This window comes from Aulonocara stuartgranti, assembly GCF_965226115.1.
Source record: "Aulonocara stuartgranti genome assembly, chromosome: 20".
NCBI lineage: Eukaryota > Metazoa > Chordata > Actinopteri > Cichliformes > Cichlidae > Aulonocara > Aulonocara stuartgranti.
In genome coordinates this window covers 12,763,348-12,775,345 of record NC_138956.1, presented here as the reverse complement: position 1 = coordinate 12,775,345, position 11,998 = coordinate 12,763,348, and the positions used below count along the sequence as shown (strand labels likewise).

General features: G+C 41.0%; 2 protein-coding genes across 4 annotated transcripts in view; one reads left to right on the top strand and one right to left on the bottom strand.

Moving 5' to 3' along the window:
- The first annotated feature begins 713 nt into the window (after positions 1-713).
- On the top strand, positions 714-2,912 carry LOC309697245 (twist-related protein 2-like). The gene has a single exon (XM_082519004.1). It carries the CDS (start codon positions 1,079-1,081, stop codon positions 1,712-1,714), a length of 636 nt encoding a protein of 211 aa, XP_082375130.1. The 5' UTR covers positions 714-1,078; the 3' UTR covers positions 1,715-2,912.
- A 2,567-nt stretch (positions 2,913-5,479) lies between these two features.
- Positions 5,480-11,998, bottom strand: part of hdac7a (histone deacetylase 7a) — a 75,858-nt gene continuing 69,339 nt past the window's right edge. For all 3 annotated transcript variants that reach the window (XM_082518856.1, XM_082518854.1, XM_082518855.1), the window contains exons 22-26: positions 9,999-10,117; positions 9,508-9,641; positions 8,906-8,987; positions 8,630-8,768; positions 5,480-8,517 (exon numbers count right to left, since the gene is read on the bottom strand). In XM_082518856.1, the coding sequence (XP_082374982.1) occupies positions 8,475-8,517; positions 8,630-8,768; positions 8,906-8,987; positions 9,508-9,641; positions 9,999-10,117 (517 nt within the window). In that variant the 3' untranslated portion in view covers positions 5,480-8,474. The remainder of the gene's footprint in view (positions 8,518-8,629; positions 8,769-8,905; positions 8,988-9,507; positions 9,642-9,998; positions 10,118-11,998) is intronic.

The following is an 11,998-nucleotide window of genomic DNA, read 5'->3' as shown; positions in this document are numbered from 1 at the left end:
TCATTGGTGGCCAAGTGTTGTGGTAATAGACTACCATGTTCATTGTATTTCATGTAATTTAATAAGTATTATATACAGCAGTTCCTGTTAATCCCACACCTTTAATCATTGCATACATCCAAAATCGCAACACTAGCTGAATTTTCTTTTCTCCAAGTTTTAATTATTACTCCATCTGCTTGGAATGTGTTTAAAAAATCACCACATTTCATTATTTGTAAAGCACAAAAAACAACCTAGGGGCAGAAAAATCTAAGTTGAACTTTGCTCAACTTTATAATCAGAGACAAACATTGGTGGAGCTTCTTTTTAATGAATTTTTTTGTTTTTAATTATATTGAAGGCAATGGTTGACTGTGCTGAACTGTTATAGAGGAGACGACAGAGAACGGTCTGCGAGAGGCGGGGGATGGTAATGGCTTGCTTTAGAGGAAATCTGGAACCTATAAACTCGGGCAACTTCTGGGACCAGAAACGTCAGAGCGATTCGTTTCACTTGGTTGTATGGCACACCTTTGTCTCCGCCTCATCCTTTGATCCGACCAATCAGTCAGAATTCATTTTTTTCTGTTGTCTTGTGCTCAGCTGTCCCCCAGAAAAAGAAACCTTTGGACCAATCAGTGAGTCAGATGGGTGGGCAGCTGAAAGCTTCATGCTCCCTTCGCTTTAAAAAGTCTGATTCGATTTGCTGTTGTTTCACATGCTGCAGTGGGAGTGGGACATGAGAACGTTCTAGCTTTGCTGATGCAGCGTTCTCTCAGCGAGTATGGGAAGAGATTTTTAACATGTAACGCGACAGAGCTGATCAGAAAAACTGAACTCATTACTTACGTGTTTTGGTTTGGCATGTCTGGATATGACAATGTGAAAAGTTGGTTGGCGAAGAAGAAGAACCCAGCAGAAGATCAGAGAAACCCGCGGCTGTACTGAGGGAGTTCCCGACAGCAATCGGAAGGGAGGGAAACTGCTGTTACGGGTGGAGGAGTGGAGAGAGACATTAAAGGAAACTGGACAAAATAAGAGTGAAGGATACAGTGAAATAAAGAAGACAGGAGATAGAAGAAGAACGTGGCCAAGCATGCGAGAGGAGGAACACTCAAATGACCATCCTGAGGGAGGGGTGGTGTCCAGCAAGGAGAACAACAAACGACCACTTTCTAACGCCTGTCCTGTTGTGGTTGCGACGGCGGGGATCACCGGGCGTAAGCGGCAGATGGGTGCCCAAATGGAGGATCACATTTCCGCAATTACACCCACCATGTCGGCAGACGACGGCAAGGTCAAGCCAGTAGATGACATTCAGAGCTACAATCCTACTGGCCCCAAAAAGCTCAAGAAGAGTCCTCAGCATCACCCGCTTTCCCTTTCTCCTGCGCCCGGTCCCAGCCCTGAAGGTCTTTCAAGCGGCCTCGAGGACCCACACGGCCAGCGGGTCATCGCCAACATCCGGGAGCGCCAGCGGACGCGATCTCTGAATGAAGCCTTTGCCTCGTTGCGCAAAATAATCCCAACGCTCCCGTCTGACAAACTGAGCAAGATCCAGACACTTAAGTTGGCGTCACGCTACATTGACTTTCTGTACCAGGTTCTGCAGAGTGATGAGATGGACACCAAGCTGGCAGGATGTAACTACCTGGCCCATGAGAGACTGAGCTATGCTTTCTCTGTCTGGAGGATGGAGGGAGCCTGGTCAACCATGTCTGCTGGTCACTAGCCTTGTCTGGAAGCCTAAAAAGTATGATGCAAAGGGGCTGAGGAGATGTCCAAACTGTGTCTGCTCACTAGTGGATTCACACTACTTGACACCTCGGTTGCGATCTGGTTGCCTCAATGAAAAGACAGCGTAACACTTCATGAGAGGAAGCTTTCACATGAGCATTTGTTTGATTGGTTATGAACTTATGAGATGTAACCGTGGATTATTGTCATTCCACTTATCTGCTTTTACCAAAGCAGCTATCACTGCTCACGAATGCAAATGCAATGAGTTCAAGCAGGGACTGCTAGCTTATTTAGGGATTGTTTTCTCTCTTTTTTTCTTTTAACATGTGTATTTTGTTTACATGAATCACAATGGAAGCTTTCATTCAACATGCATTCGCTTCATCAAGCTGATGGTTAAGGACTCGATCGTCTTTGACGCTTCATAGCAGCACAGCTAATTCTGCTGGAGCCCCCTGACCCACCAGCTCTCTCAGGTACTGAAGCATGACAGCTGGTTTCATCATCATTGCCATCACCCCTGATTTTATCACCTTAAATAAAATCAGTATTATCACTATTATCAGTAACATAATCATCACCATAGGTCTACATACAATGAGCCATTTTTTATTTAACTTTCTTTCTTTCTTGAGGTAGAAAGTGTATAAAGGTTTGTGTAATATCTATAGAGCAGAGGACTTAAAAGAAAGAAAGAACTGCGAACACCATACTGAATGTTGCAAGAGTTGTCAGGATTTTGACTTTTCCGTGGGCTTTCAGCTCCTGGTTTTCCAACATTGACATTTAAGGAATCCCTGACTACCTCTGAACCTTAGCAAAAGTTGGAAGAAAAAAAAAAAAGCAGCCACGGCCGTCCGTCACTCTGCCTTAAGTTTCTTGTCCATCCCAAAACCTAGCCCCTTTGTTTCTTTCAGTGCCAAAAAAACCTCTCCCCTTGACGTTCTTTCCTCTCGTTCTGGCCCGAATTTGCTTGCGTTGCACGAAACCGCGATACAGCTAGCGAGCTGACGAGGAGGCGTAATGAAAACAAACGATCTCGGAAAGCCATGAATCATGTGTGTCACCATCAAAGGGGAAGGCTGATGTGGCTCCCTGCTGGGCTCCCATAAACCACTGGTAGTGATGGAGGAGGTGAGAGCTGATTTATACACACAAATGTAGAGGTGCACACATGCAAAAATACACTTTTTTCAATACATTGGCTCCACTAGGGAAATGCTATTGGAGTCCACATCATTACCAAATGATATACCTTTCTTTCTAATATTGTAGGCTTTTGTTTTGTGAGACGCAATGAACATTAAGTGTAAGGTTTACAGTTATTTCAAGACAACAGGACTGACATGCTGTTTGGCTTCAAAGCACATCCATGACAATCCATTTCTCCCCTCACTGCCAAAATACATGAAGACCGGCAACCTATCATTAGAACGTCCCAGGGAGGTAGCTAATGTTTCCAGCTCTTTTAAAGACTTATGGAGATGTTTACCGAGCCCCACAGTCAGCACAGTGCGGTCTCTGAAGGCTAGACTTCACTGACATGTTAGAAGACACTTGACATTTAGAAAGAATCCAGTTGTGGGCCAACAGAGAAAAAGCAGCTCCTGTGCATTTCTATGTGAAATGCAAACATTAAAATGAGTGCATGGCCTTGCCTATTCTCTATGTTGTCATGTAATTCAAGTTGTATTCTAAATTTTCATTTATGGATCAAATTGAAACTGGAAGTGACTCATCTCTCGCTTGAGATGCCTAAGAATAACATATAGTTATATCCTGCCTTTTGCCATTCTTACTTGGAAACAGGAATTTTGAATTATCTTTATATACGCAACATCCAATGCTGATGTGTATAAGTGGTTACAGTAGTAATATGTCTTTCTTTGTCTGACCAGCTGCTGAATAAAGTGACTGTGATCTTTCTTTTGAATCTCTGTTCTGCTCCTTGTTCTTCTTTCTGCGTATGCACTTTGTATGTCATGCTTCAGAGTAATGTGGGAAAACGAGGATCAGCTATACATACAAAGTGCCGTCATTTACCGAGAACATTTTTTGACCACTTTCCTTCTGTAGTACCTTAAAGAAGCTGATATTATAGCTGTCGCTGTAAAAGATTGTGTAGTCGAAGCCAGGCTTTCATTTCAGAGAGCATTAGCGTATCCATCTCTTGTGCACTTCTCAGACTTTAAAATCAGGCTTTGTTTTTATGACTTATTACTTGAAATGTGTACAGTGTGATGCTTTACATACTGACACAGTATGACTTCGTAAAGCATCCTAAGCAGAAAACTCCTGAAAAATAAAACTATCTGCAAAACTTTCTTGAAGTTCTTATTTTCAGTGATTGGTGCACAGATTTATACTCTCACCACGCCTTCCTTGTCTCCTGTCTCTCTTGTTAAACTGTCTCCTTTCCTTTCCCTTCCTCCCCCTGCTTTCTGTTTTTTAACGAGGTCTGTGTGCCTTTGCCCGGTCAGGAACACTTAATTCTTCCCAAAAGAAACATGTTAAAGTGCAATTAAGTGCTCAGGAAATATTTATAGTATGTTTAGACCTAAATAATAACTTATAGCTTTATCATCTCAGTTGTGCTACTGTTTTGAAACTTGATGATTTAACAAACACTAAATGAATAAAGCTTTTGCACCACAATGTAAGAGTATTTTATTTTCATTTTTATGATCGCAAGGGAACATACAGTATAAAACTAAGTGAAGAATTTCGGTACAAAAACCCTGAACTGCAAACTATCCAGTGATGACAAAGCTCCCAAATAAAACAAGAATAACGTGATCTTAAGACTTGTGATATCTGTCTGCTAAGATATGTAGCTCCCCGATTTACAGCTTCTGATGTGCTGTGGTTTACAGAAAAATATAAACCCAAATGATTTTGACACAACATAAATACACTCACCAGCAACTTTAATCTTTAGTGTTAGCTTGTTAGCAGCCATCGTGCTGGATTTATAGATGCAAAAGTGACGATATTCAGATAACAGATGAAGTCCTAAGTTTTAAGCTAGTGCTAGCAAGTTTGATTAGCAATCAATTACCAACCATAACAACCATCTGAAAGGTGGGACTTGAAACTAAGTGATTTAGTATTTTTAAATGTCTCTTATCAAGTGACACGTTTTCGCTGTCAGCTACGACACTACATCCTCACAGGTTAGCGACACTGACATGGCATAGCAGAGCCTGACTTATCCTCCCATTTTTCTCGCTAATGGAAACAATAAGTTACAAAACAAACAGAATGCTGTAGTTTGTCATTTCCTTTGTAATTAAAGGAAAGTGTTTACTGAGCTAGCAGACAAAAGAGCCTTTTGTTAGACTGTTAGAAAGAAAGCAAATTTAAGGTACTTCCATTATCTTTTTACTTTTCTGACTTAGAAATGTCCACCTTTTATATACAGTATTTCAGATTTACTGCACTTCTTTTAGAAATGCAATCATCAGATTGAGTGGGGGCAATCAGGTCCGTCAGCTAAACGCTACTTTTATTATCAAAAGTATATATATTATCAAAAGTGATATTGCATGTATACACTTATTAAAACTTGTATTAAATGGATAAACAGTTCTAGCAGATCTCAGACTAAATGAGTCCATTATGTTCATAATTTCTGTTTGTCATAGGTGTATTTTCCTTTCTTACGATGGGTCTTTTCGTTTTCACAGTCTAGTGTATACTATTAGTGTTAATTTCTGCAGAAAAAATAACTTTCTGAAAAAAATGACACGGAAAAAAATCAAGGGCTTATACTGGAAATTATTTTTTAATCAAGAGGAAAAGACAAAAGTACAAAATAGATAATCTTTCTATACATACAAATGGTAGGAAATGTAAGAAAATAACATAAGTAAATAATAAAGAATAGTATGAAATAAAGATTTCAATGTCATGTTTAGAGATACAGAGTTACTGTACGTCCAGTTAGTTAAGAGTTACCAATACACATACTACTGAATGCATCAAGGCACATGTGCAACGTGTATTTTGGTCTTTGAGTTACTATTTACAGTGTCTTTCTTTAAGAAGAAGGTACAAATTACATAAGTAATAAAGGGAATTAAGAGCTGAGGCAATACTGGCCTCTACATAAGACCAAAAACACGAGTATAATACAAGAGAGGTCATTTACAGAATCACAGACAAGCAGTTTAACACTTGCAAATCCATGCACATTATGTACTAGTGTGCATGCAATAACAACACACTCTCTCTCTCTCACACACGCACACACGTCAGATAACGTTGACTTCATACTTTACTTTCTTTTAAGAAAGACGCAGCATCGCGTTTCAATGCTGCCACTTTGCTGTCGAGAAAACTCTGGTACTCTACAAGAAAGACATACCAGCTGCATTTATCGGAGAACAACGATCCTCCGTGCAACATTTTCTCAATAATTCCTGTTGAGATACACGTGTACTGCAGCAACATTGGGATAATAAAAAAATTTAAAAAAGGAAAAAAAAATACATTTTGGTGTCCACTGTAATTTTTGTTTAAGGTAAAAGCTCCGAGGCCTCCTGTCGGGCAGAGTGTACCCAGGGTCTGATTAAAACAAATGCTTAAAGTTTATTTTACCCGGATTTAAAAAAATGATTCTTTGTTATTTATAAACATCAAAATCATGGAATACAAAAAATCTAATTGTGCTGCTCAATCAATCAAATCATGGATGTAAAAAAAACCAAAGAAAACTTTTAGACAAAGCTAAAGAGTGACTGCACTGATCAGTTAAGAATTCTAGTAGTTATTCGCTGTTAACAGAGGTCTGAACTTTACACTTTACCTTCAAAAGCTCAACTAAAAACATTAGTACTGGTCATCAAAATGTGAAACTGGTCAAACCTCATATGATGGGAAAAAAAAATACTTTAACAAACTAGATTTTGCTACAAAATAACCTAGAAGAAAAACGAAGAAATACAGTCTTGGACTTTGACTGTTTGGAATGCCGAGCCCTTTATATGCTTCTTTAAGAGGGTGGTCCAACCCCCCCAAAAAAACAAACGTCAAATGATTGACAACATGTCAATTAAATTACAAACATCAGCTTAGATGATGGACTGACGTGTTGTAGCGTTGTCTAGGCTGATTGCATGATAACAGTTTGAATGAAAAGATTCTCACAATGAAGTTCACTTCAACATAGCATTCATTTCCTTAATTAGGCTGTGATGGATTATAGATAATGACCTAAATATTCAACAAAATAAAAAAAATAAAAAAACAAGTCACTGTACTCATTAACCAAATCAAACAATTTACAAAAAGACTGCATATGTGATGTTCATCTAAATCCACAGGTTTAAACGTTGTTTTACAAAAGTCAAGTCGCTGCGGGAGCAGTATCCATACTGGTCCTTTGCAGTGCTTCAACACAGTCCCATCACCAAGTGCAGGCTGTTTTAAGGCAATTTTCTTTGGGTGATGTCCTTTAAGTGCATTAACAGTATTGCTACTACAATAGAACAATACAGTGGTCCTCAGTGGTGCCACGGTGGAATGAACACTCCTTTAGTCTCAAATATAAACAATAATACACAGTATTGAATACTAGTGGTACATCGATAGTTTGTCATTGCTGTGTGTGTGTGTGTGTGTGTGTGTGTGTGTGTGTGTGTGTGTGTGTGTGTGTGTGTGTGTGTGTGTGTGTGTGTGTGTGTGTGGGCTTTTAAATGCACATGAATGTAAGACACTGAACAGCAGTAAATAATAATTCTGCTTTGAAAATATTGCCTACTTTCAGATGAATTAAACTCTACAGTATTTCAGCCCAGACGTGTCCACAGTCAGTCAGAGAACATTTAAGACATCTCAGATGAAGAGTGGGAAAAAGATAGCAAACAACATTTCATCCAAATCTTCAAAAAACCTTTCAATTATCTACAGAGAGGAGAAGTTTGTTTTTTTCTTTCCCAGAGCTTTGGAATTTCTCATGGTTCACATTATGGAATGAACAGTGCAATAAAACAATGAAGAACTGCCCGTTCTTTCTTTGTTTTGTGTCTTTGTTTCCTCTTCTTTGCTTAGTCGTCTTCTTCTAGTGGTGAAATTGTAGGTAATGACATCATTATAGCAGACGCAGCAACTAGGTCTCTCTTTTTTTTAAATCTTGTTTCTTAATGATGGGGCCACTTCTTCATGGTGCTATGTTTGCATCGTGTCCATCAAGCATATACGCCTTTACCTGATGGTATACAGTAGTTTTGTTCTGCATTGTTTTTCATCCCACTCAGTTCGAGTCTGATATGAGAAGCAATGTGGCAGAAAGAATTTATGATCTGAAGTTTCCCTCTGATGTTGGTATTAAGGCAAAGGTAAGGCAACAAAAACAGCTGCTGGTGCTCAAAGAGGAATCAGAGCTCAAGTCCACTTCTGATTTTTGGTCTGATCCTCAAAGGTTTGTGGTAACAGGGCTGTGGCCCTGACAATACGCACACACACACGGTCCAATGTCAGTAAGAAGACATGAGAAGACTATTGAAATCAACTTGTATTGCTCTTTGGTGAGGTTTCAGAAGGTTACTCAGCTGCTGGCTTCAGCTGAGTGGTTGAGGTGCTCAAAACGGCGGGTCTGTAGAGGTTCAGCATTGTGTCTCAGTTGGCCTGCGTATGTGTGAAGAAGGTCGGGGCTCAGTGGCTTTGAAAATATGTGTCCCCTTCATGTTCATATGACAACACGGGAGATCTGAGGCTTCTGAACGTTCTGCGAGGTGATTGGTTGGGTTTTCCTACATGGAGTCGCTGTCATGTTCCATTGGCTCATCAGGGAGGCTGGAGGGAAGTGTGAAAAGCACATGTGAGCAGAGACCTGGGAGAGTTTGCATCAATATAAAGGAAGGAAGTGGGATTTTTGACTGTGTGTGTTTGTATCCATGCACTGTACCTCTTGCTTGAAAGAACTCCAACAGAGAGCGAGGCCAAAGCCTTGACAGCATCCGTTTCCTCACAGTCTCTGCTCTGAGCAGCCATGTATGACAGACCCACTGATCCACTGTAGGCCTTCACACTCTGCCAGTACTGACCTGCAAACACACAAGACGTAACAAAAATGTCAAGCGAATTTAGACGTTGTAGTTTTGACATCATATCCACTGGTTAAGTGTTGATTACAACTGAAATAAAAATGCAGAGAAGAGGATGAAACATAAGCGCTGCTCACTTTGTATCTGTATGACAGTTTGTAGGGAGCGGACTGCGTTAGCGTTGGGCTTCTGGAGGAGGACATCTTCCGGCAGCGGTTCCTACAGGACAAACACACAACAAAACACCATCTTTAGAACCAAAATGGCTACGACAGTATCATTTAATTTCTACAAATTGAAAAGACATTATTTATTTTTCATTTGAAGCTTACACATGCACAAACTGGTTAAACAGAGAATGTTTCATTAGCCTGCCTGTTTTGCAAGACCTTTAAAAATAGTCTTAACATCCTGACAATAAACCAGAATTCAACTGACCCTGGAAAGAATTTCAGCACTGATCATCTGCTGGTAAAGTAGGACTGTGATCAATTCTGTCAAAACTTGGCACTATGTTTATTGAAATGGAAGCACCACTTCAGTGAGCACATTGTGGTAGCTGATCCATGATGTGACGAGTGACACTTGTACAAAATGAAAGAATAACGAACTCCGAGATACACTGTCCCTACCAAGTCCCTCTAACTGTAGTAAAAAAATGGGACACTGTGCTCCAGCTAACTGTAAAAAAACCCCAAAAAAACAAACAAACACTAGTAAAGAACTCCATTAGTCATACCTGTATGCCCAAGAGTGAACTGACACAGGCTTCAGATGCGTCACAGATTGCTGTGAGGTCGTGACCTCCCTCAAGGGCCAAAACCAGACGGCCTCCTGCTAGAGACATCAGCTGACGGGTCAGGAAACCAAAACCTGCGGCGAACACAAACACGCACACAGAGTTGTTAACATTAAATGACAACAAAGCTTAGCAGGTGAACTGTTGCAATTTCCAATAGTCTCCAAAAACAAATGCATATTTTCATCCGTAGATCCTCCCACAGCAACATACCAATTACTAATTACTGTAATTATGGTAATATCAGCAGTGAAGCAAGACACAGTAGAAGGAACTTGAATCCTGCTCTTTTGTTCATGCTAAACATGAGCTTCAAGAAACTCAAATATCTTGAGACACTCAGGGTCTTAACAGAAAGTTTCACTGTCTCCTGCTACAAATAAGACAAAAGTTAAGGCCAAGTGCAGTCTGCGGTGGGAAACTGTTCTTACATTTGGCCGAGACCTTGTAGCCTCCTAGAGGAGCGGGGTTTCCCTCGGCGGCGTCAAACCCGGCTGACACCAGAACTACATCCGGAGAGAACTCCTGAGCGATGGGCATCACCACAGACCTGTATGAACACACAGAGTTCATAATGACTTCAAGGGACTGGGAAGGGATGGTTGTAGGGGACTCTGCTGGTTTCCAATACAGTCTTCAAAGGAGTGTGTAATTTTACTCAAATATCTTGTGTGTTTTGTACTTTTGTGTCATTTTCCTGGCTGTAACATGCGCCTACAGTTGTTAGAAACACATTGCTGTCGAGGAATAGGACAATAGATTCTGATGTGCACATTTGAGCCTTAATTATAAAGTTCAACAGGAAACTGAGTCACTGATTGATTTGAAAAATCAACACCATTGACAAAATTAACACAAAATGAACGTGAAAAACAAAACAAAAAAAAGGATATAGTTAGCTTCATAGCATAAGTGCCTAAGTCATTGACTTAGTCAAATGACTTAGGCAATTATGCTATGAAGCTAACGATATATTGACATCACCACTGAAACATCGTGGGGGAAGTTAAGTTGCACTAACAGGACACAAAGTGATGAAAAGCAAAGAAGAACCAGCTGTAGTCTCCATCTCTGTTGATTCAATGTTTAAATAAACTGCTGACAGAAGCACTTCGGTGTGGATTCATTTCATTAGGGTGCTTATGAAGACCGGCCCTAGCATTCAGTGAAATATAGCCGTTTTCAAACACAAGTGGGCATGTCCAAACTGGACACAAGACAAATATTTACCATTAAATCTAAAGAAGTCATTAACATGACAAGTGAAACGACGTACTGGCTGATCCCAGACTCAGCAGCCCGAGCACAGCTGACAAAGAACTATTGTTTCCTCTGTGGGAGAAGCTGCAGAGCTCGAGGAACACAAGCCAGCTCAACAAAGTCATATTGTTGTTTTGTCAGCTCTTATACTCGCTAACTTCTTTGTGGATTTCCAATAGATGAAATTGTCCTTAATGCTCTTGTTGTTAGGGAAGAAAGTAGTACTGTCCGGAGACGGGGAGAAGCTCGACTCGATGCTGTCGGCGAGAAGTTCAAAGCTGCAGCGTGCGAGTCTGTTTCCCATTAGAGGCTTGTCACTCTCCTCACGTCATTGACAACACAGGGAAAAAGAGGAAAAACAGTCCATCTGGGATCCATTTACCTTCATTATTCTGCCTGGGGACTTTGGAGACCTCCCCTCCTTCCCCCTTCAAGCACACGCACACACAGACACAGAGGCGCACATATCCAAATGCATACTGCTGACATGACTGCGTGCAGATGGACAACATGAGCTCATAGAGAGAAATAAGGTCGCCGAGATAAAACAAACACATTCCAAAATGAGCGTGCACGTGCAAACACGCACGTGCACTGATGCAAACGCACATCAGCGGTGCTTTGATTCGTCCAAAAATTGTAATTCATAAAGCAGGCCTCAGCTTTATCACACCGATGCAGATATGAATCAAAAGCGTGCGCACACTCCTCACTCATCCCCACACGCCTGACCGCAAAACCCAACCCCACCTCCCCTGTAGAGCCATTAAAGCTGCCACGGTCCCCCCAGAGAGAGAGATTGCAGACAAACTAATGGAAAGATGGAAGAAAGGAGGGGAGGGCAGGATTGGGGAGAGGAGGGGACGGTTATTAAAGATCAATCAAGGCAGGACAGGAAGAGGGCGAGAATGTGTGCTGGGTGGTGGTGGGTGAGGGTTGGGGTGATGGAAAACTTAAGGGTGGGGAGGGTGAGTGAGGGATAAGGTGAAAATACAACAAAGCTCCCCCTCTGCAGCTAAGCGCTTGCAAACTTAACTCATAAAATGGATTCTATTAAACAGCGCCGGCACTTTGTGTTTTTCCACAAACCCTTCGATGCTTTCAAAAAAAACTTTATTAATTACAAAGCGCATTCATAGCGCTTTAAATGCTGGGTGGCTGAGTGGTGAGG

What these genes read in the sequence shown, in the direction of transcription:
- LOC309697245 (XM_082519004.1), top strand. Translation starts at nt 1,079, where the DNA reads ATGCGAGAGGAGGAACACTCAAATGACCATCCTGAGGGAGGGGTGGTG.